Below are 25,868 nucleotides of genomic sequence, written 5' to 3' on the forward strand. Positions count from 1 at the left end.
GAATTAAGCTCACTTATTATTTAGAGATAATTACTTTAACTTAGTTCAAAGGCACTAAACTTGCAGACTTTTTAAGTCATGCTAGGCTTTTAAACATGCCAAACTAAGTCTAAAAAAAAGGTCTATCACGTAAACACTAACAGGCCTAGCCCAAACATAGATTAAGATGCATGTCAATGTTATAGACCTAGGAAAGTAGGGTTTAAGCAAGCTCTTCTATCCATGGTACAAGAATGACAGCTTGTGACTTGCACACCTCCTGTTAGAAAAATATATACAACATGACCAGAATTCCACCGATGCATAAGCACAAGGGAATTGTCTTCTAAATACTAACATTTAAAATTTGAATTGTTAACATCACTTATGAAAAAAAAAATTACATACACTATGTATGGATGGGGCAAAAAAAAAAAAAAATCTTTAATGCTCCTACAAAACTTCTAACAAGTGGATATCCACCTAGTTGAGCATGACTTGGCAACAAACAAATAGTGGAGATTCTGCAAATGTTTTCAACCAGAAGCCGAAGCAGCTCTCCGTTTATCACATTCTTCTTGCTCTTCCTTGGCAAACTCTTCAATTAATTCTCGCTGTCTCTGTGTCAGGTTTCTGTAATAATATTTCAAATACAGGCATTTATATTCTAAGCATCCATCAGAGAACCTAAACATGGTGTAGAAAGAGGAGCGAACAGCTTATAATAAATGACACTATAAAATATGTAAGGAGACACTTACGTTGGGATGTTGACATTAAAATGAACATATTGATCCCCAAATGTGTAAGAATTTTTTGTCTTGACCCCTGTTAAAAGAATAAACAAGATAAGAATGGTGAAAAAAATGTGCTTAACTGTTTAAACTAGCAGCCTTTAAAAATCCATGAAGCATCATGTCCATAAATTCCAAATGTATTTTCTCCCCAACGATCTCAAAAAAGTAACAAAAGTTCGCCAATTCCCCATATGGTATCAAATTGCTTACCTTTCTTTTTCAAAACCACTTTCTGACCAGGTTGGGTGCCTGGGCGAACCTGCCAAACAAGACTCATCATTCAAACTTCCCCGGTTACTAAAAGTGCCATAAGAAATATTATGTCTTTCAATATAACACTAACCTTAAGTACAACATCTCCAGTAAGAGTAGGGACTTGAATAGTTCCCCCCAAAATTGCCTAAAACACACGCATAAACAAATTTCCAGTGTTTAGTTTAATTACAATAATATCACTAAATGCAACATAAACAACTAACCAAATGTTTGGGATCCAAAATATTATGACAATAAACTTCCAGCACTAACGACATCCACCATCATCACTATTAATACTAAATAAAAAATTTAAATAATAATTTACATAAAACCGATTCTCTCCAACCGTGACAAACAAAATTCACGCCATCAAAACTTGAACAGGACAAAAGTTTCTAACACAATTCTTAATTAGATATTTAGATCAACAAAAACACCTACTCAGTATTACCAAGCGATTATATATACCTCAGCGATAGATGTCTAAACTTCATATAGAAATACATTTTCTGAAGTATTGCATGTGATTCTAGAGAAAAACAATTTTAGTGAACACATTTCCTTTTAGTGTAAACTATCATTGTGGTTCCTAAAAGATAGGTGACACCAAAACAAGCAACATGATGTCACCTATCTTTCATAAGCCAAATAGATGTCAACCCACACTCTCTTAGGGACCATAATGAACGTACAAATGGATCACAAGAAAACTCAACCAGATAACTGCATTAAACATTGCTAAAGGTTTCTTCATCAAAGATCATCACCTGAGTGATACTTAAAACAGCATCTACATGAATATCAGATCCTTCTCTGCGAAAAACAGGGTCTTCTCTAACCTGCAAAAAGGAGAAACAAATAAAAATGTCAAGACTAAAAGTATTAACAAAAAAATAGAGACTTCCAACTCCCAAGCTATTGAAGTACCTTGATAGTAACATAAAGATCACCAGGGTGATCTCCATCAGGATCTGCTCCACCACTTCTAAAAACCTTTATGGTCTCGTTGCTGTCTATCCCTGAAAATGTCAAAAACATAAATCAGTCAAACCTCTCCATAGCAATTAAGGCGAAGAGAAATAAGAGAAGGGATGTGCATACCCCCCCCCAGAAAAAGAAACAACTACAAACATATATAGAAAGGCAGCAATAGAGTCAACATGCATCCTAAAATTATTCAAAAAATTTAGGGTTTTCCACCTTCAATAGGACATTAGGTATTTTCTTTCCTATGTGCTATTATTATTATGATAATTAAGTTTAGTGGGCAGAGGAGTGGGGTCGCCTAGTTCCTTGGATGTCATATCCACATGGCCTACGTAACTAGTAACAGCAATTCATCCCTAAAAAATTGAAATGACAATTACCAGGCATAATATCCAACTTGACCGACTTCGTTCCTTTGACAATCTTTGCACCCCTGCAAGACTTGCAGTAATTCTGATACCAACAAAAGACGAAAAGTTACTATTTACAAATATATTCCCACAATTTTGGAATTTGTATGAAATACCATATAGTATAATGAACATAGAGTCATTCATTGTATATTTTTACTAAAAGGGGGGGGCGGGGGAGTGGAAGAATAACTTGAGACATTGAATACTACCAAGCAGAAACAATATAATTAAGAAAAATAACCCAATTATGTGGATCACACTATCATAGTGACTCCATCCATCATATTTTCTGAACCATTGAGAAATATACTAAAATTAAGAGATTTAAATATTACAAAAGTAAAAGAAGGGGCTATTTATACCATACCGATACAATTTTTCCAGTTCCCTTGCAGGTACCACAAGTACTCTCCATTCTGAATATGCCAGCTTGTACAAATAACTGAACATGTCCCAAAATTATCAATTTAACAATACATCTCTAACTTAAAATTATATATAAAAAAAAGATTAAATTATTTTCAAGACAATACTGACCACTCCTGACCCTTTACATCGCTTACAAGTTTCAGGCCTAGTACCAGGTGGAACACCACTGCCACCTGTAATAGATCATTAAGCAAAAGGTTTGGGGTTGAGAACTTCATTTCCAGGTGCAGTGAAATCAATATAGTAGTGACAGATAACCTTTAGAGCTTATTAATGAGCATACCACAAGCATTACAAAGCACATCCGTTTGAAATGTCAAAGTTTTGGTGCACCCTTGTACTGCTTCCATAAAAGATAGTTCAATAAAAGTCTGAAAGAAATTATTGAGATGCCTTTGGTCAAACAACTCCTTAGCTTACTTAAAAGAGTCCAAATATGAAGAAAGAAAAAACCTTGACATCCTCTCCACCAATATTCTGATGGAAGAAGCTCTTGACAAAATCCTGATTGCCATTGACAGAATTGAGAAAACCATATTAGATTTCAAATGTGGATGAATGTCAAAGGAAATTTTAGAGCCATTTATATTTAATTAAAGACTATATAATTAGTAAAATACAGATTTCCGGTGATAAAGCAAGCCCAATATACACTTACAATTGAAAATGAGAAACTGATGCATAACCAAGCATAAAAATTAAATGGAAATTTTTTACTACAAAGTTCACCATATACATTTTTGTCCAGATGTTTAATGAATCATTAGATCATTTCATCTTTAGATTGAATTAATAATTGAAGCTCCACTTCTAGGGTGCTAGTACATCACAAATTTAACAACTGAAATGATATAATAATGAATTTTCCTTATTATTGTGGAGTATGAATGTAATTACTTTGATTTTACAACAACAACGCAGACCAACAAAGAAAGAAGTATCTCCTAATAGAGATGATTAATAAAATAAGGGGAAGAAACTACTAAATCCTTACATGATCACGGAATATCTGTTCGAAAGGATTGAAGCCACCCTCGCCTCCAGAACCAGTGCTTTGTTGGTTTACATAAGCATCATGACCAAGCTAGATATTTATGTTAAAAGTGAATCAAATGAATGATGCAGTAGAGAATTTAGAGAACGTAAAAATCCACTCAAAACAAATTTAAAATACCAATTTAACCAAAAAAACATGCACATGAAGTATGAGTTGTACTCAAACATGAAATAAACCTAAATTCTTACCCATACAAAATATGAAATGCTGCTATTGAGCATAAAGAGTGTAATATCAACAAAGCCAGAAAAAATATTGGAAGCATTAGCAATCTGGGCAGTAAAAATTCACAGAAAGGAAAATTTTCTGACCCCACTCCGTAATGACTATAGATACTAGGAAATGAAAGTTTTATCTCATTTTAGATTTTCACAACATATTAACACAGCAAATGACCACATTATCAGTTCTTTTAGCAATATCATCACTGTACATGAAGGACAAATACCAGGGATAAGAGAATACTCTTATTATCTTCCAATGCAAAGCACAAATGTGCCATGTTACCAACCCCCTTCCTCCATTTTTTTTTTCTTCATAAGTATCCTTATTCCTTAGACAAATTTCTAATTCTCCAATAAGCAGAACTCCACTATTTAAATCTTACTATTCCCTCAGTTTCTAATTGCACTATGTCATGCACTAAAGTTAATGTAATTTATTCTACAATTTATCCCAACTTAGAGAAAAATGTGTAACAGAAAAAATTTGAGCAGAAGAGCTAAAAAAGTATTCAGGAAAGTGCTAAACCTGATCGTACTGTTGACGCCTTTCCTCATCCTTCAAAACCTACAACACAAGAAAAAATAAAACAAAGAAGCAGTGAGTTAATTTGGGATATGAAGATTTAAAATAGACCTCTGGCTTTGGTACAAACGAAAACAAAAACACCAAGAGTCCACCTCATATGCTATTGAAACTTCTTGAAACTTCTTTTCAGCCTCAGGATCATCTTTGTTTGTATCTGGATGGAGCTTTTTTGCAAGCTGCAGAACATGAAGAGAAATTGAGAAGGAAAAAAATACATATCATTTTAGAAAGATAATTCATATGCTGGCCAACCTTGTTTGATGACTTCATGTCAAAGTAGAAAGAACGGCAAAAAGAAAGGATGAACTAAAGTACTTTCACAATTTTGAAGAATAGGGCATGACAATGCAAACATGAATATAATACAAAATTGCATATTCAGATTATCAAAGCATATAAAACAAATAACAACAATAGCCTTATTCTACTGTGTGAGGTCACTATATGGATCCCAAGATCCCATTAGATTCAGTTGAAAACCAAATTTCCAAGGATATTATCACCCTAAGACCCCTTATAATAATTTCCTTCAATGTCCTTCTTAGTCTTCCTCTAACCCTTTTCACATTCACAAGATTAAAAATCATGCAATCTACTCTCCTCACCAACGCCTTCTTTGCATGTGTTCAAACTACCTTAACTGATTTTCTTTCATCCTTTCCCCATTAGACATCACACAAATATTTTCTCGTATACAATCATTCTGTATCATATCCTTTCTTACATGGTCACACATCCATCTTAACATACTCATCTATACTACCTTTTTTGGTTGTCCCTTTAAAATGCTACATTCCCTACACTATGGTATAATTGGTCTATAGCAATATGATAAAACTCCCGTTTAAGCTTGATAAGTATTTTGAGATCACAAATAATCCCCAATGTCTTTCTCTATTTTAGTCACCAACCTTGTATCCTGTGTGTGACATCTTCATTAATGTCTTCATCATTTTGTAATATTAATCCCAAATACTTAGAAACATATGGTATGACATCTCCAATTTTTACTTTCAAGAAATTTTCCTCCTAATTCTTACTAAATTGCAATGTATATACCTTGTTTTGCTCCTACTAATAGGTTTTATCTCTTTGTAAATTATACAATCTTGAATATCTCTCTTGTTCTTATATATAGGAACCAAAAAATTCATCCTCCATCCATATGACATTTCCTTAAATCTCAATTGTAATAAATAGCTTAGTGAACCAAATGATACCCTGTTTTTTTACACATTTTCAAGCTTCAATAAGAATTAGCATTAGGACCAACAATTTTATTATTATTCATCTTCTTAACAACTTCTTCTACCACTCTAACTCAAATTGTGCTAGTAAGCCAAAATTTTCTCATCCTCTTGACTCTTGAGTTTCTAACCCTTTCATAGTCAATCCTTACCCATCATGTAAAAACTTACAAAAAAAAAACAATTCACCAATCTCTCTTTGATATCTTGATCTATAACCAAAACCTTTTCTTTCTTCATCCTTAATACATCTTACTTGGTTTTAATCTATGTCCTTTTCCTATTTTTGCCAAGTTTATGCATCTTATGTTTTCCCTTCTTTGTCTCAAGATCTTGATAAAATTCCTCAAAAACTTTGGATTGTACCTCACTCACAACTTCCCTTGTATTATTTCTATTTTCTAGCCTTCTGATACATTACCTAATTTGCAGCATTACTGCACTCATCTAAGGCCTTAAAACACCCCCTTCTGTTTTTTTACCTCTTCTTCAACCCCTTTATTCCATCACCAAGATTCCTCATCTCTTTTTCTCCTAAGATTACTTTAACAACATTCTATCCAGGAAATGGGTCAGATAACTATCTATTTTCTTTCTATTTCTATCCCTCAAATTTCTTCCCTATCTATTTTATTCCTCATCCAAACAAATCATTAATGAATTGATAAAGTTTAACCAGGAAATGGGTCAGATAACTAAAGCACACATATTGCAGTACCTAAATTCATGTAGGCAAGGAAAAACTTACCCCATAGTAAGCTTTCTTTATTTCAGAAGAACTAGCATTCTTACTCACACCAAGAATATCATAATAGTCTCTTGCCAATGATGCTGTAATAGAGTTAGGGGAAAAACAAATAAGTCATCCACATGCAAGCGACAACAAACAAGTATGAATATGGAAACAAAGAGAGTATTGAATGAAAGGTAATGAACTTCAAGCTCCTGATTCCATGAATAGTAAAAATCAAGCCATGTATGTGATGTTGTATTTTATAATTTATACCCGAGCCATGAATTGATCTAGACGGTCCCCAATATTTATTTGCCGCTCCCAACAGCAACCATTTCTTCAAATTAACGCCATCTCCAGCTGCAAATGGACAAGGGAGACCAGGTGAGCATAAGCAACAATTGAAAAGTATATACCTTTGGGGGTGGAGAACACGTAAATAAAATCCAGCATTGCAAGGAAAACAACCAATAGTGAATTCATTAAGCAATTCATTGACCTTACAAAATAACCACACAACCAAATCACAAAAACCCGAATAGAAAATTTTGAAACGAAAACAAAAATTGACAATTTACTAAATTTCCCAAAGTGTCATGTAATGATCTTAAAAAGAAAAGAAAAGGGTTAATTTAACAGTTAACACACCATTGGATGCAAAGCTACCAACAACTCTAGATGGATTGCAAGGCCCAGAGTTCAATGTCCTATAACCCCTTTGGAAAAGTGCTTGATAAACCTGAAAATTAAAAATTCCCACACAATTGGAAAATCATATTTCATAGAAAAATCCCGAAAGAAAGAATAGAAAAGGATGCGCGCGAACAGAATCGTTGGCGTGACAGAAAGATCGACGAGCAAGGCGATTAATGAGGGTGACGCCATGGGAGCGAACCATTTGGGTATTGAGAAGGAGAAACTAGGATTGGGGTTTGGGGAATTGGGATGAGTAATTAAACCCTAGATAAACCCTAATTAGAGGAAATTGATTGGGAAGGTTCTAGTAAGAGCAGGAAGATGGGCTTTGAATATGCTCCTACGTTGATGGAACTCTCTGAGTGTGTGGTTCATGTCCCTCACAAGTGTTTGGCTGCGCCTTCACTATTTTATTATTTTCTTTTCTTTTCTTTTAGTCTTTTCCAAATTTCGAGTTAAAAAAAATATTCTCTTTCTTTTGAGTTTTGAGCTTAAATCCAATGGAGCATAGTTTAGTTGATGAACTACATTGGAAATTTGTTGAGAAGGACTCACATTTAAAATATCAAAGTTATAACTATTAATTTTTCAATATTACAATTAAAATATAAAACTTTTACTGTACATCCGAAATTTTAAAAAATAAATTATAACAATAATTACACAAATATTTCATGTTTTTTAACCATTAAAATATGAGAAAGTAGCTATATGTATAATGTACATAAATAATTTGAAATGCATATTTATACTAAAAAGAAATTAGAATAGTTTACTTGATATATAATTAAGAACATTTAAGAAGTTAGAACAATATAGCCTATGTTTAAGTAATTAAGCCTATATGTATTTAAGTATATACCTTGATAAGTAAACTGATCTAATTGCTCTTGGATCTCAGCTCAAAGAGGACGGACGACATAATATCTAATCTCGATGGTTAAGTACTTATAGCTTCTTATTGTGTATGTGTATATATTAAAATATTTTAAAAAAAAAGAATTGTAACTTTTTCCATTTTTTTCCTTTTAGGTGATTAAGATTATTGGTCTGTGTCCTTTTCATTTTAGCCCATCCATTCCCATTTTCAATAGGTTATTTTTGTCCTGTATAAATATGAAAATATTTAAAATTTATTTTTATAAAATTTTTAATAGATTTTTTCATTCTCACAAAATTAAAATATATTAATTTTTGATATAATGTAAAGTTCCAACATTCTAATCTAAACTTATGATGCATTATTCTTTTACATCAATTATATATATAATTAATATAAAAATCATCACATTTTACATTAATTAAAAATATCACATTTGTATCAATTATACATATATAACTGAAATAAAAAATTATGATAGTATATTTGAATTTATTTGAACTTATATGTTGAATAAAAAATCATACATTTCAATTTTATAAAAATAAAAAATATAATGAAAATTTTATAAAGATAAATTTTAAATATTTTTATATTTATGAGTAAAAAAATATATTTTAATTTTTCCAATAATATATACACTTGTTTGGTAGTTCTCGTTGGAGGTAATCCTAGTTTAACTTGGTAAGACTGTGATGTATAATAAAATGTTTTCAAAGACCGCTGGTTAAATAGAAATAATTCTATACTAATTGATCTAAACATTCAATATTATTTTTTATGATTTTAAAATAAAAAAACATATAAGCCAAGTTAATTATTAAATTAAAAAATATTTCTTAAACAAATAACAAAATCTAAACCATTAGATTTAATTTAATTAATGGTATAAAATAAAGGAAAACCACGCCTCCGTGTAGTCACTGAATCCAAATCCAACTCGAAACCACAATAAGAATACAAAATTATGTTCATGTGCACTAAGTGTGTAACGGGCTTAAATATGTTTCAACACAATGGGAAGTATATAAAATATTTAAATAAAAGAAAAAGAAAATGACCTTCAAGGTAATATTGAACATCGATCTTTTTTACAAAAAAAAATTACACATTTTTTCTTTACCAATTAATTACAAGATAAAATTTAACACGTGAGACTTAATTTTAAAAATTTACATGATTACCCACTTCTAAATTATTCGTTTTTATTTTAACTATAATCAAAAGACTCAAATAATTATTTTGACTAATTATTACTTCATTTTTTTTCACAAAAAACTTGCATGAAATGTATGTCAAATTTTGGCATAAAAAATATATGTGCCAGTGCCACGGCATTTTTTTTCGTTTGCTAAGTCCTTCGTCTTGCCCTATTATCTTACTGCGTGACATTTGACTTGCCTTAGTTACATGTGTCTTACATGAAGTCATGAATGAAAGCAAACTCTGCATATAAGACAATTATGATATATAGTACTCAATCTTAAAAGGAGGGAGGATAATGAAGCACAAGAAAAGTATCATAGTCTATGCTATGACACATGCCTTAACCAAATCTACCTTTGCTTTCTTGCAGCTTCAGCTATGCCTTTCATGCTCCTTTTATTCACTTTTTGTACACTTAGACATTGCTGCACATAGAAGAAAGCAATTATCCTAAAAAATGAACATACATAACCTTGCAATTGCTTTGATTAATCTAATCCCTTCAGGCTATTTACCTCCATTAAGTAACTAATACATTGACAGACACAAAGTTGGGAATCATTTTTGCTTTATCAGTAAGTTACGAATCATACAAATTTAAATTTTCCTTATTGTCATTAAACAATGATATTGAAATTGGATAAACAATAAAAGCAAAGGTAAACAAATAACAGCTAAATAAAATTGGACACTCATCACGCATTCTATTTTGATGTAAAGGAAAAAACATTTGTTTTTACTCTGGAAAATCAAAATTCTGATATTGCCATTTAGCATTCATATTTTTATAATTGTGGAAGAGTTAACAAAGAATTATAACAATTACAACAACCTTCAGACTAGAATGGTCCTGGTTTTAAGTTAGATCAATCTGAAGCTTTCCCACCATTCTTTTCTGCTTTCCCATATTCATATTGCTAAAGCTCATGCAGCTTCTCCATGAAATTATTCCTTGCTTAACCAAAATAGAAGCAAGTACTTGTGGATGAAAGAGAGAGAACCACAGCTGTGTTTTCTTTTGGCTTTTGCATTCTTAAGTAGAACTTCTTTGCTTCAGAATCGAATTTCTGCTTACTTTGGCAAACCACCTAGCTGCAACTGCTTGTGGCTGCTTGTGGCAGTGACACTAGAAAGAAAAGGACATGAAACTGGTTGTGGAGGTTATTAATGCTCATGATCTTATGCCCAAAGATGGCGAGGGATCAGCCAGTCCATTTGTGGAAGTAGACTTTGAAAACCAGCTTAGCCGAACCAGAACTGTCCCAAAGAACCTCAACCCCACTTGGAACCAAAAACTAATCTTCAATTTAGATGCAACCAAACCTTACCATTGCAAAACAATTGAAGTATCGGTCTACAACGAGAGGCGACTTACTCCAGGCAGAAACTTCCTTGGAAGGGTGAGAATTCCTTGCTCTAATATTGTCAAGGAAGGTGAGGAAGTGTATCAGATTTTCCCCCTTGAAAAGAAGTGGTTTCTCTCACCTGTTAAGGGTGAGATTGGCCTCAAAATATACATTGCATCAGAGTCGAACTCCAAACCAATACCTCTTTCTCCTGTTTTCCCTTCAGAACAAGAAAAACTCCCACCTTCTACTCCACCCCAAGAACCAGAATCCACCTCTAGTAACCTTCCTCCTCCTCATAGTATCCCCTCAGGCCTAACTGACAGAACATTAGAAGCTGATCCCAGTGAAGAACTTCCTGCATTTGACACCCCAAGAGCAAGCACAGAAGAAGCAGAAGTATATTCTGTTGCAGAAGCTCAGTCTATCAGTGTTGATATCGATCAAGAGCCAAAGAAAGAAAGCAGAGAAGCTGTCATAGAGACAGTCCAACAACTAAACAAGCACCAAGTTCTCCAGCCACAAATTATTTCAATAAAGAGAAGACCACAAGGTACTCCATCCACCATGCACTCAGTTGATCCTCAAGTTCAATCTAGCCATCATAAAAACTATAATCACAATGACACCAATCAACAGCCAAGGATTTCAATAAAGAGGCGACCACAAGCACAAGGTACTCCATTCACAATGCACTCAGTTGATCCACAAGTCCAACCTAGCCATGGTGAAAGCTACAATCATAATGACACCAACATGCAGCCAAGGATTTCAATTAAGAGACGACCACGAGGACCAGGTACTCCATCTCCAATGCACTCCTTTAATCCACAAGTCCATGCTAGCCACAATGAAAGCTACAACAACCTCATGGGAACCAACCCACAACAGCCAAGAATTTTAGTAGAGAAACAACCACAGAATACTCCACTCACCACACACCAAGTTAGTCCCCAAGTCCCTACTAGCAATGATGAAAACTACAATCTCAGTGACACCAATGTGCAGCAGCTTGACAAGCGGTGGCCAAGTGATAGAGCTTATGGTAGAAGAGGGTGGGTGAGTGGTAGTGACAGATTCACTAGCACGTATGACCTTGTTGAGCAGATGTTTTATCTGTATGTTCGTGTTGTGAAGGCGAAAGTTCTTCCCCCAAGCACCATCACCTCAAGCTGTGATCCTTATGTGGAAGTGAAGCTGGGGAACTACAAAGGAAGAACAAAGCACTTTGAGAAGAAATTGAACCCAGAGTGGAACCAAGTGTTTGCTTTCTCCAAAGATCGCATTCAGTCTTCTGTTTTAGAAGTCTTCGTGAAAGATAAAGCAATGGTGGGGAGGGATGACTATCTTGGAAGGGTAGTTTTTGACCTCAATGAGGTTCCAACAAGAGTTCCACCAGATAGTCCACTAGCTCCTCAGTGGTACCGACTTGAGGACTGGTGCGAAGAAGGCAAGGTGAGGGGTGACATTATGCTTGCAGTTTGGATGGGAACACAAGCTGATGAGGCTTTCTCTGAAGCTTGGCATTCTGATGCTGCCACTGTCTATGGGGAGGGCGTTTTCAACATCAGATCAAAGGTTTACATGTCACCAAAACTGTGGTATCTCAGAGTCAATGTAATAGAAGCTCAAGATGTGATACCGGGTGACAGAAACCGCCTACCGGAGGTTTTTGTGAAAGCTCAAGTGAGCTGCCAAGTGCTGACAACCAAGATATGCCCCAGCAGAACAACCACCCCATTCTGGAACGAAGATTTGATCTTTGTAGCCTGTGAGCCATTTGAGGAGCAATTAACAATCACTGTGGAGGATCGTGTGCACCCTTCAAAAGATGAGGTACTGGGGAAGATAAGCCTACCAATGACCCTCTTTGAGAAGCGATTAGACCATAGGCCGGTTCATTCACGCTGGTTCAATCTTGAGAAATTTGGTTTTGGAATGCTAGAAGGTGATAGAAGAAATGAGCTCAAGTTTTCAAGCAGGATTCACATGAGAATTTGCCTTGAAGGTGGATACCATGTCTTAGATGAGTCCACATTGTACACTAGTGATCAAAGGCCAACATCAAGACAGCTATGGAAGCAACCTATTGGAATACTTGAAGTGGGCATCTTAGGTGCACAGGGGCTTCTCCCAATGAAGATGAGGGATGGCAGAGGCAGCACAGATGCATACTGTGTTGCCAAGTATGGTCAGAAATGGGTCAGAACCAGAACACTTTTGGACACTTTCAGTCCTAAATGGAACGAACAATACACATGGGAGGTCTATGATCCTTGCACAGTGATAACATTGGGAGTTTTTGACAACTGCCATTTAGGTGGAGGGGAAAAAGCCCCTGGTGGCAGTGCTGCTAGAGATTCTCGGATTGGAAAGGTAAGAATAAGGCTATCAACACTTGAAGCTAATAGGATTTACACCAATTCTCACCCTCTTCTTGTTCTACACCCCCATGGAGTTAAGAAGATGGGTGAGCTTCAGTTAGCAGTGAGGTTCACAGCACTCTCACTAGCCAACATGGTTCATATCTATGGCCAACCCTTGCTCCCCAAGATGCATTACTTACATCCATTCACAGTTAACCAAATAGACAACCTCAGGTACCAAGCCATGAACATTGTAGCTGTGAGGCTAGGCCAAGCTGAACCGCCTTTGAGGAAGGAGGTGGTGGAGTACATGTTGGATGTTGATTCTCATATGTGGAGTATGAGAAGAAGCAAGGCTAACTTCTTCCGCATCATGTCCCTTTTCTCTGGTATGATCACAATGGGAAAGTGGTGCAGTGATGTTTGCCTTTGGAAGAACCACGTTACATCAGTCCTGGTTCATATTCTTTTCCTGATACTGATATGGTACCCGGAATTGATCCTGCCAACCATGTTTCTCTATATGTTCTTGATTGGTCTGTGGAACTACAGGTTCCGGCCTAGACACCCGCCTCACATGGATACTAAACTCTCATGGGCAGAAGCCATTCACCCCGACGAACTCGATGAAGAGTTTGACACATTTCCCACTTCAAGATCACATGACGTTGTGAGAATGAGGTATGACAGGCTTAGAACTGTGGCAGGTAGGATTCAGACAGTTGTTGGGGACATAGCTACACAAGGGGAGAGGTTTCAGTCTCTACTGAGTTGGAGAGACCCCAGAGCAACCAGCCTCTTTGTAGTGTTTAGCTTCTGTGCTGCTGTGGTTCTCTATGCAACTCCATTCAGAGTGGTGGCTCTGGTGACAGGTTTATACTTTTTGCGGCATCCAAAGTTTAGGAGCAAGACGCCTTCTATACCAAGTAATTTCTTCAAGAGGCTCCCAGCTAGAACAGATAGTTTGCTGTGATCTTGTTTCATAGTTTTAGTTTGTTATACATAGTTACATACAGTTTGCTGTTTATTCATTACCTGCTTTAGTAACTTTGTTACTTCCATATAATAATAAGCCCCTTTAAGTACCATATTATCAGAATGTGACCACTTGGCAAACGCTGTTGTAGTCAATTAGATAGTGTATCAATGAACTTATCCTTTGATAGCTGCATTTTATTAGACACAAATACTTACCAGATTTAATTTGGATCATTGCATAGAACATCAAATACTACAGAAGATTTTCATGTAAAGTATTTTGCATTTTGGATGGAGTTATAAGGTTGACTTAGTGGTGAAGGGAGAAAACAGAGGAAAGAGGTTTGTGGGTTCGAATCTCCCAACTACGACTAATATTTGCTCATAAAAAAAAGTTGTGTTTTGGATTGGATTGCCTATGATATGACAAAGACTTATACTACATGCACTTTGCAAGATTCACAACAACAAAACATTGTAGTACAGACCCCATTTAGGCTCAGTAGTAAGTAGTAACATCCCATAAACGAGATCAGAACCAACTCAACCAGTAAAAGTTAACTATGCCGAATCACCAAATCTCAACAGAATAAGTGGAAACGAGGGAAGAGGTAGTAAGTAGCAAAAGATGAAGTTCTTAATGTTCAGATTACAACCACTGAGCATGCCAAGCAGCAATAAAGTTAAAGCCATTTTGAAACCTGCAATGCAAAGATCAACTATCTATTTTCTAATTACCACATTTATTTTGATTAAAATTTGAAGAATATTATAGCATAATTATAACATTAATATTTAAAAAACAATAAAATTGGTTAAACTTTAAATTAAAATAAGATTTAATTTGAATTCAAAGATAAAACTTATAAAAACAATGAATATTTTTTATGTAATTAAAATTTATAGTAAATATCTCTTAATATAAAAATAATATTTTATATTATCAATGAATAATTTAAACTATGATGTAATATTTTTTTAATTACTGATTAAAAATTTGAAAAAATTATTAAAATTTAATTTAGAGATGAAGATAAAGTCTTAGTTGCACATTTTGTCACTCAACTGTCATAATTTCTTCAATTTATCATCTATTTTTTTGTGCATTTTAATTATCATCATGTTTTTAATTTTCAAGTATTTTATCACCAATTTTTTTCTGCACATTAATATCATGTTTTTTCAAATTTTGTGCATTTTATTATCATGTTGGTATGTAACAAAACAATGTCATTTTGCAAAAATTTATTGACAACACAATGTTATTTTTTAGGGACACAAAAAAACTTGGTGGTGAGATAAAATTCACAAAATTGTTATAATTGTGTAGTAAATTGTGCAATCAAGGCAAAGTTAAAAGAGAGTACATTGAAAGAAATAGATGATTAAGTAAATCAAATATACACATAAGCATAAAAACAAATGTAATTTTAGATGATTCAAAGATATTTTTTTTAGGATTGTTTCAAAAAGGTTGTTCAATTACAAAGGTTTAAAAGAAAAGTCCAGTTATAGGTTCCTCCATAGAAGAGTGTTCAACCTTAATGGTTTTCAAAAATAGTGGCAATGCAAAGCTTCAACTTTGATTGGTAAATGAAACACACCACAATGGAGGCTGAATAATGTATGAGTAACTTAGAAACTTTTTAAAAAAAAAAAATCGCAAATATATGTTTCAAAACAAGTTCACAAATGATTTGTTAAATAATAAAAATGTGAGGAAATAAATAAAAGCATTAGACCAAGACAACTGTTTTTATATCAATTCACGCAACATGAATTGAATTACATCCAACTCTCCTTAGACCTGAGAGAAAAAAGTTCTGTTAATCAATAATTTATTACAAAACAAGTATTTTTTCATTGTCATTCCTAGTTCACAACAAGTATTCTCAAGATCACTTTTAGTACATAAAAAATCACCTCCTGGCTATTACATTTCTGCAAAAAGAACATACGGCTTCTAAAGTTTCAAAAATAGTTTACTTTTAGATTTCAGAAGTCCTTTTAGGAGCACAGTACTTTGTATGAAAATAGTTTTTTTATAGGCTAAAATATAATTTTAGTTCCCCTATTTTTTATCATTATGATTTTGATGCCTCTATTTTAGAACAATGAAATTTAGTTCCTCAATTTTAAAAAGTCTGTAATTTTAGTCCTGCATCCAAATTAACATGTTTACCGTTAAAAATTAAGGTTGATTCACGTTAATCCTGTCTCCCATAACTCTCTGCTCCACTGTTCCCCTCATTGTCTCTTGAATCTCTCCAAAAATTACTTTGTCGGAGTTCATCAAACTATCAAGTAAATCAGGCCAAAAGAAGAAGGAAAATTGGCTTTTCAAAATTAAACAACTTCCAAATTCCCAGCTGATTCAGTTGGTTGGCTACTGATATCTTGAAAAGTTAGTGCATGCTTTGCTGCAGAAATGTTGGGTCAGAAACATCATAGTGCACTCTTCTCCCACAAATCACAAACCGCTTCTCCCATAAAAATCAAAGAACAAATCCCCTGCGAACAAACAAAAATAATGAATAGTAACAAACCTACCCCAATAAAAAATCCAAAAAAATAAAAAACTCAAATCTGATTAAAAGATCTGAGATTGGCGAAGAGGTGGGTAAGACATGGCCACGATGGGGATCAAGAAGGTGATGTTTGAGCGGCTAGATCTGCACCACCAGTAAATCAAATTTCTTGCAAATCAGTTCAGCACTTTGGGATTTTTATCTTTTCTTGAAAGAAAAAAATAGGTATTGCTTCTCCCCCACAATTTCTAAAATGGTCAACACAACATGTGCACAATTTCTAAAACAGTCATTTAAAACTACCTTGAAGGACAATTCTCTACAACAAATTGCATAAGACACGGATAAAATAATGCGATACAAATTTTCCAGAGAGAATGTATTAATTGAATTCAAAAACAAGCGCTGGCTTTGTAGCCTTACATAATAGAAGATAGAAGCAATGTGAAATACCTACGACACCTGGCGACTAATTGGTTTAAAAGGAAAGAAAACCTGTCATTACATCTCCAGAGAAATCGAGTTCCTAGAAACCAAGTAACCAAATTAAGAGTTATAGTATAAACCAAGAAACCAATTGTTAATCCTAAATGATTTTGTAACCAATGGACTGATTTGACATGAATTAGAGCTACAAAATAATCCAACGAGAGAGGTACTATGAATTTCAAAATAAAATAGTTAAATGATGGAATAAGGTTAATTAAGCAGCCCAATAAATTCCAGCGCCAATCATCATGAAGCTCCTCCCTTAAGATCCCGTAGGACATCTTCTTAACCTTAGTTCCAAACAATCCCGGTGGGCACTGTCCGCAAATTAACATTCTAATCACCGCGTATCCCAATTGTATTTTTGTTGGTCCCCATTTTCCATCTTCCAGTTTTACTATTGCATTCAAGAATATTCCTTCCAAGGAATATTTGTCAGAAACCAAGTTATCTGACGTAACCGGAACAATAGACGCCTTCAATTTCCCATAAGATTTACTCAACCTCGTAGCATCTTCCGCTATTTCAGACATCAATTCTTCCAATATAGGGTCATACTCTTGCCATTCTCCCTCCTCCTCCCCCTGGCCAGAGGTTGAAGCTTCCTCTCTTTTCAACAGAACAACAAGCATTGACTCCTTTTGGGCACTTGTGTATGACATGAATGCTCGGCGCAAACAAAGGAATTGCAATTCCTTCCTCTCCATTTCATCGAACCCTGCTTCTCCAGCTTTCAACTTCAATGTTCCCCAATAGCGACGATTTCCATCTTCCTCCTCTAGGATAATAGCGAATTCCACGACTAACCGATCCTCCCCTTCTGCCCATGACAATTCTTCGCGTGCCTCGAGTCCAAGTTCCATAAGTCCATATGTAGCTTGTGTGTCATCAAGACGCTCCTTGTAAATCTTCATAGTGTGCTTCACATCGCCGCTAGATTCATCGTGAGCTTGCATTAAACTTGCCCCATAATCGCAGGCTGAAACTAGTTTCCCTTTGATAATGTCGGCCAGAATGTGCCTAAAAACCATGTTTGAAGAAAACAGCTGGCATTGGTCTAATGACTCACCATAAAGAGTCAAACGGTCGCCATAAATTTCTCTCAGGTTAAAATTATTGAAGAAGTGTCTTCTTCTCTGCTCAGACTTCCATGGAGTTTCTTTCTGAACCAAATTAGTCAATAAGCAGTTGTGACGGGTATTCGTAAATAGGATATCATCAGTGTTTGTTTTCTGCTTGTACACAAATACTCCCCATTGACTCAATGGCAAGTCTGATTCACATTGAACCTGAATTACCCTCCATTCATCATCTCCAGTGAAATGTGCATCAAGACCCTCCCACTCTTGGTCACTGAACAAAACCATTAGATCACACAATAGCACGTGCTCCTCCCCAACACAACAATAATGGTACTCTTTGCGGCATATTTCTTTGCCGCCTATGTACAAGTGGACAGCAGCAGTGTAAGATAACTCCCTTTTAGGGTAGCCGTCGCCTACGAACACGTGGAGACCAAGGGTGCGGGATAACTCCGTTTCAGAGTAGCCAGATTTGGCCTTGCCCAATGCAAATGCTACAGCAATAATAGGGAACTTATTGCGTGCCAACATAAGCGGAGTAGGACTATCTGATCCACCAACACAATCAAACTCAAACCAATCTGGAATGTCTGTTTCTGCCATCACAAATTGTATCCTTTCCTTCTCTTCATTTACCTATAATGTAACATAAAAAATGTTCAGTTTTTTTTTTTTTATATATGCTAATTGATAGTTCATTACCTTTTGTTAGCAATGGGATCGACCTTCCCTCTTTTTTTTTTTTTAACCATCCAACTAATCTTATATCTCCTGCTGTTGCCTATGTTTGGTGGAAGAAACAATGAAAGGAAAGAAAACACAAATAACAAAGCATTTTCTTTTGTTTGATTTTGGAGAAAAAATGGAAGGAAATGAGGAAGAAAAGTTGACTTATAAAAAAAAGTTTAAATTTTCCTTCCTTCTATTTCCTTTTCGATTCAAATTTTAAACTTTTTTTCTTCCTCTTTTTCTTTCTTTCAACCAAACGAACCATTAGTGTTAGTGTTAGGTCAAGTAGACTCTACATAGAGTTTAAGTCAAAAAAGATCAAAAGTAGTAGTATAGAAGTCAAACCTTAGACCATAGCGAATTTGATGCCTCTGAAGTTAAGCGCCCACAATATCTGGCATTTACTTTTTGGATACTTGGAGGGAGTTCTGGAATGCTGCTGAGATTCTTGCAATAACTCACATCAAGACTTTTTAATTGCTTAGAATCTTTGATGCATTCTGGGAGAGAGTGGAAATCATTATACGAAACCTTCAAGGCTTCCAGTCTTGGAAAACCTTTCAGAATTGCATACAATTCTTCATTTGATAAATTTGTCTCGCTTAGATGCAGTGTCCTCAAATTTGGGCAACCATTTGCCATTGAATGCCTTTCTTTGAACCTTTTAAATGATTGTCCAATATGTGAACATCCATCAACTAATAAGGTCTCAAGTTTTGGCAACAAGAACAACTTTCTTGATATATTAAGTTTTTTGCAACCTGAAATGTCTAAGTACTCAAGCCCTGTAAGTTTGCCGATAGACATTGGAAATTCCTTAATTGCAGTATTTACCAATTGAATCTTTAACGGCCTATCCATCTCTTCCATTACGTCTGGGAAGTGTTCAAGTCTGCTGCAAAAGCTAAATGAAAGCACCTCAAGAGATGGTAAACTCATGCTTGGCACGAAACTTTTGAGCATGTTGCACCTTAGAGCACTTACATACACAAGGTTACGCATAAAGCCAATGGATTTATCAAATCCTTTCAGTTTACGGCATTTATCGAGTGTCAAAACTTTTAAATTTATAGCTCCAGACACATCAGGAATTCGAGTTATGGATTGACACTGGGACAGGTTGATGAATGTCAATCCCTCATATTTCTGCGAAAATCCAAGTAATTAAAATGATCAGGAGCACAGTGAGTAATTTCAAGATTTAGATCATGTTAATAAGAGAGAGAGCAAATATATATGTACCTTAAATGACTTTTCCAACATTAGAGAACTATGATTTAACTTGAAATCAACAATTTTGGTGGGATAAAAATCTGGTGGAAAAGACTTGGATGGGTACCCTTTCCACTCAAGTAATCGCAAAGTGTTTGGTAGATAACTAGGTGCCGTTGAAAATGTTGTATTCCGAATGATCAGAATTCTTAGGTTCTCCATCTTCTCAAAGGCAGTATCTATCCTATCATCTACTTTTTCATGACTAGGGGGATCAAGCATTATTCCTTCAATTCTATTGCTTCCCTGTATGTAAAAACATTCAGTTACCCCTGATTATATTTGTCATAGCTAGTACAAATTAAACAATATAAAGGTAAAGAGTAAAAATTGTAAGATTCGTACCGAATTTTCTATAAGTACTCGAAGAACTTCCTCATGAGACCAAAGTCTGCTACGGTCACCAGCATTTATCGATGACTCCTTTCTGACAATCTCTCTACCCATGTCTTGTATTAGATCATGCATATCCAAGCAGCCATCTTCATCAATAGTTATGAGACATTTCGCAGTAAATACTCCAATACTTGGGCAGAAATCACAAGCCTTTAGTATCCTTTCAACATATCCCCTTCTCTCTCCCTTGAAGAAACAAGCAATGTCCAAGAAAATTTTCTGGTCCAAGACATCTAAGCTGTGGTAGCTTATTTCAAGTACTTCTTGAATCTTGGCATTTGGAATCATTTTATATTTTTCCAATTCCATTTCCCAATCCTTTAGGCTCCCACCCTTTAGATTGGAGCCTATTACTTTTAAAGCTAACGGATGGCCTTTTGCATAACGCACTGCATCATTAGAAACACCTTCAAAGTTTTCTGCAGGTTTGCTCATATTAAAAGCATGCCAACAAAAGAGCTCAAGAGAGTCACCATAATTAAGCGCCTTCATTTCATATGTTTCAATGACAACATCATCAATGACATGCTCATCTAGCAATGTTGTATCCCTTGTTGTTATAATGATCCTACTTCTGGAACCAAACCAATCACCTCCTCCAACTAGGGACTCCAATTGTTTTGTCGAATCAACATCATCCAAAACCAAAAGAACCTTTTTATGACCAAGTCTGCGTTTGATTTCACTGGCCCCTATAATTTCTGTTTCCTCACCCATCTCAGATAGAAGTGTCTTTTGGAGATCTTCCAGGCCTTCAGTGCTTTTGTTTGATTTTTCTCTGACATTAGCGAGAAAACTTGCAGCTTCAAATTCATGTCGAATATTGTTATATATATCCAAGGCAAATGTAGTTTTGCCAATTCCACCAGCTCCATAAATTTCTAAGATGAGGACGGTATCATGAGACTCGATATGTATCATTGATTTCACATCTAGAAACCGAGAATCGAGTCCAACTACATGTTTAATTGGTAAAGGGATTGGAGGTAATTTAGCAGAGGTGTCTTTCACAATCTTCTTGATAAGTTCAGCTTCGTACCTACAGGAACACAATACTCATCCTATTTATTTATTTTTTTTTTTTTTTTACTAACTTTAGTTGTTAGTCTTTGTTAAAATGTTAATGCAAGATTCCTTCCACAATGTATCTCCTCCTCCCTTCAATCCTATTTATTCCTATTTGTTTAACCATGATACTTATACTAAAGAAGAACCATTCTTTTATTAAATGATCAAAAACCAAGCATTGATACAAGAAAGAAATAAGTATTAGGTTATGATTATGTTTGATAAGTCATTTTAGTTCTTTTAATTTTTTTTACTTGTAGAAAAATTTGTTTAACAGGTTGATAAACAATTTCTTTTAGTATTTTTTAGTTCTAGTATTTTTGAAATGCTAAAGCCTAGCTTTTAGGTTTTTTTATATTTTATTCATTTTTTATCTTTAAAATATTTTTTAAATATCCTTATTATAATCACAAATACTATAATGGTAAAAATAAATAGTGTAATATAAAAAATGTATGAAAATTAATAGTGAAATGATTAAAATGATAAAACTGTTATATTTAAAAATGGTCTAAAGACAATAAGATACTAAATATATATATATATAAAAGTTTAATGTCAATTTTGATTATTATGTTTCATGTTGTTTTATTTTAGTACATTCATGTTTAATTTTGGTCTTTTAAAGCTTTGAATGTTTTATTTTTGATCATTTTATCGTGTTTCTTGCAATAATGTTAATGGTTTAGTTAATCTCAAAATTTTGAATAATTAATTTAAGATAGTGATAGTTTTTAATTACCATTATGTGTAAATTATTTCTACTATAATTTAACATCATCAGTGTTAATTTTTTTCCTTTTCTTTAACAACATCAAAAGCGACATTAAATAAAAAAAATAAAAAACTTTGAGCTAAAAATATACGAAACTCAAGTTATATAAAAAAAAAAGTACCCGTCATCCTTGCAATATTCTCTGGTGAGGTGGCGCAGTTGAGACAAAGCTTTTCTCCAATTTTTCACCTTCTCGGGTTGTTTTGCGAATCTGTTTTCATGGTCAGCCATGGCTTTTGCATACGAATTTTTCTGGTCCCACACATCAGAAGGTTGAACTTTGTAAAATATGAGCAGAACTTGTTTGGGCTTATTTGCATGATAGCATTGAATGATCTTGGCAAGTTCATCAAGACACCAAGTAGAAGACGCGTAGTCTTCACAGAGCACAACCATTGACATTCTTGAATTTTCTATTGCCTTCAGAAGCGCGGGTCTGATGTCTGCTCCAATCCTAAGCTCCTCAGTATCTCTGAAAGTGTATATTCCCTTTTGCCGCAAAGCATTGTAGAGACGATTCGTGAACCCATAACGGGTCCCACCTCTAAAACTCAGAAAAACATCGTAGAAGAAATCATCTCTGAATGTTGCACCGTGGTTCAGATTTGCCATAAATGTAAGTATTAAGTATTGAGAGAGTTTTCCAATTGGACTTTGCACTGCACAAATGAAGCCTTTTTAAATAGTTAATTAATTTCAGCATCAAGAGTAGACTTTGCGAAGCTGCAAGGAAGGTCGCTCATAATAAACAAAACTTTTTTTTCTCTGATTGTGTGAAACTAATAAGAAATTAGAAAGGTAGCCACACTAATTTCAACATTCTGCCTCAGGCTTGGCATTGATCTTGACATAACAAGGTGGTAATTATTGGAATATTAGGTTGCACGAAACTACTGCTACCACTTTCCGTCATTCTTTGTCAAGTCCTTCTACCTAAAAGAAAGTTGCAATTTCTTTCCTGACACAAGAACTTGCTGTTTCACACACATGATTTCCCTCACACGCACTTAGGATCAGACCCTAATAACGGAGGAGCTCAGATACCAATCGTTAAAGCAAAACAATGTGAGATGAATTTTCAAGACAGAATATGTACTATTGGATTCAAAAACAAGTGTTGGCTTTATAGCCTTTACAAGACAGAAAACATAAGCAATAACAGAACCACGTTTTACATGGTCTACAACGTGGTGATCAGACAAAATTAAAAGTTAACCCATTTCTCCTTACATATCGCTGGAGAATAAGATTTATTATAGTTATAATACACAAAAATAACAAATAACAAATAAAAATATAAACCAAGTAAATTATTAATGATCCAAAATAGTTTAGGAACCAATCGACTAGTTGAACATAAAGAACAGAAGTCAAATAATTCGATAAGGTAGATCCCAAAATAAATATACTGACCAAAAATAGAAATTGAAACAACTGAATTAACATCCCGTAGGGCATCTTCTTCAACTTAGTTCCAAACAATCCCGGTGGGTAAACTCCCTTGAATAACCTTTTAGTCACTGATGACAATCCCAATTCTGACTTAATTTGCACCGTGATTCTGATCGATTTGCCTTGACAGTAATAAGTAAACGTTGGATTAGACTAATTCCAGAGAGTTTTGCAATTGTATACGTACGTGATTAATTGGGATCACGTTGTTTGCACTGTGGTGTGTACAAATTAATGAAGCCTTATTAGCCTTTTAAATAGTGAAAGTGAACCAATTAATTGCATCTAGACGCTGCGATGCTGCACGGAAGGTCGAACATAGTAAAGAAAAATATTTTTTAATATTTCTTATTCTTATTTATTGCTGTTGCAGTTTGTAGAGGAGGAATCACATGGTTTCTGGTTTTTATTGTTTTTAACATAATCTGGGCTGGGTTCCTCATGTAGGGTTGATATTTTAATATTATTTTTCTCCTTATTCGGTAAAACTTGAAATATTTACTATTAAAATATTTGAAATTTTCAAAATCACAATAAAATTAATAATCTGGGCTGGGTTCCTCATGTGGGGTTGATATTTTAATACTATTTTTCTCCTTATTCGATAAAACTTGAAATATTTACTATAAATATATTTGAAATTTTCAAAATCACAATAAAATTAATAATGCAAGTGTAGTATTTAACATATGTATAAACATATATTAAAAAATTGAATTATTTATTTAATAAGTATTATTCGGTTGATATGATTATCCCAAATATGAAAATAGACAAATAATTGTTAGTGTGACAAACTTTACTTAGAATTTTTATTTTTCGTATCCAATTAACATTACAATTTTATATTAAATGTGATTATCTTTATTTAATGGAAATGAATTACTGAACAACATTTACAAAGAATATGTTTGAAATATGTAGAATCGCAACATGCTTAATATATTAATTGTAGTATTTAATCGTATTATTCACCCAATATGATTTGCACATGTGTGAAAATAAACATGACAATTGCCCTTAGTGTCTTCGGTCTCGGTATGGCAAGTACCTCTTTATCTTCTTTGAGCTTCTACTAGAAGAGAGAAGTGAAGATGAGTGTGGCTCACCATTTGTTTTGAGGAGCTCGGAGAGGGTTTCAATGGGATCGAAGAAGAGGTGCAAGCAAATGGGAGTTGGAGAGTGATAGCAGCAAGGGATGTTTAGGGTTAAGCAAAAGGGTGATTTTGGTTTTATAGTAAATATCGAGGACAATTTCATCTAGCAATATAAAAATGAAATGTTACTCAACACTATTAGGAGAAGGGTGGTAAACGTAATGTCAAAAAATGAAGGAGTATCAAGTGTAACAGGACCAAAACACAAAAGGTGTGACTACAATTTACTCTATCTTTTATTATTCTTTTGGAGTTTTAAATATAATAGAAAATATTAACCCTACACTAATAATTTGTCTCAAGCATCGTACTAGTACATACATTAGTAATTTTAAAAAAGTTTAAATACATCTTTCGCCCCTATAATTTAGCTTTTTTTCAATCTCTTTCTTATAAAATGTGTGTTTTATTTTTTATCCTTAAAATATTTTAGATAATGTTATGAACAGTGAAAAAGTTCTATCTAAAGTGTTTTAATGACAAAATAAAACAAATACATTTTGCAAGGACTAAAGAGGAAAAGAATTACAAGGACAAAAATAAAAAAAAAAACATTAAATTATACAGATAAAAAGTATATTTAAACGTTTTAAAAATGATGGGATCCACTATATTATTTTTCATTTATTTATATTCATTTTTCTATATCTGCTGAGGGACAGATGAAGAGGAGGGCAGGCAGGCATGGCCTGAAGCCTCCCTCCCTTGACACTTTTCATATACATATATATATATATA

The 25,868-nt window shown here is 34.2% G+C and overlaps 3 protein-coding genes across 4 annotated transcripts; 1 reads left to right on the forward strand and 2 right to left on the reverse strand.

The window, feature by feature from the left end:
* Window positions 1-130: 130 nt before the first annotated feature.
* Window positions 131-7,805, reverse strand: LOC100799735 (chaperone protein dnaJ GFA2, mitochondrial). The gene is made up of 18 exons (XM_003539602.5): window positions 7,537-7,805; window positions 7,359-7,449; window positions 6,984-7,070; window positions 6,726-6,808; window positions 4,823-4,906; window positions 4,671-4,709; window positions 3,858-3,947; window positions 3,317-3,367; window positions 3,147-3,234; window positions 2,972-3,036; window positions 2,802-2,876; window positions 2,402-2,474; window positions 1,962-2,053; window positions 1,802-1,873; window positions 1,120-1,176; window positions 987-1,035; window positions 741-807; window positions 131-612 (listed from the first exon to the last, which is right to left on the reverse strand). The coding sequence occupies exons 1-18, from the start codon at window positions 7,606-7,608 to the stop codon at window positions 516-518; spliced, it is 1,332 nt and encodes a 443-aa protein (XP_003539650.1). The 5' UTR covers window positions 7,609-7,805; the 3' UTR covers window positions 131-515.
* A 2,725-nt stretch (window positions 7,806-10,530) lies between these two features.
* Window positions 10,531-14,368, forward strand: LOC100800266 (FT-interacting protein 1). Its single transcript, XM_003539603.5, has one exon. It carries the CDS (start codon window positions 10,635-10,637, stop codon window positions 14,175-14,177), a length of 3,543 nt encoding a protein of 1,180 aa, XP_003539651.1. The 5' UTR covers window positions 10,531-10,634; the 3' UTR covers window positions 14,178-14,368.
* A 2,713-nt stretch (window positions 14,369-17,081) lies between these two features.
* LOC100800797 (TMV resistance protein N) lies at window positions 17,082-24,277 on the reverse strand. 2 transcript variants are annotated; one of them, XM_014765116.2, is made up of 6 exons: window positions 23,935-24,277; window positions 22,643-23,180; window positions 20,628-21,717; window positions 20,253-20,528; window positions 19,356-20,156; window positions 17,082-18,917 (listed from the first exon to the last, which is right to left on the reverse strand). In XM_014765116.2, exons 2-6 carry the CDS (start codon window positions 23,131-23,133, stop codon window positions 17,130-17,132), a joined length of 4,446 nt encoding a protein of 1,481 aa, XP_014620602.1. In that variant the 5' UTR covers window positions 23,134-23,180; window positions 23,935-24,277; the 3' UTR covers window positions 17,082-17,129. The 2 variants fall into 2 exon arrangements, with proteins under 2 accessions (XP_014620602.1, XP_040863605.1); XM_041007671.1 differs by having other exon boundaries at window positions 22,643-24,277.
* Between the last annotated feature and the right edge of the window lie 1,591 nt (window positions 24,278-25,868).

Source organism: Glycine max, chromosome 12, assembly GCF_000004515.6.
Source record: "Glycine max cultivar Williams 82 chromosome 12, Glycine_max_v4.0, whole genome shotgun sequence".
NCBI classification, from domain to species: domain Eukaryota; kingdom Viridiplantae; phylum Streptophyta; class Magnoliopsida; order Fabales; family Fabaceae; genus Glycine; species Glycine max.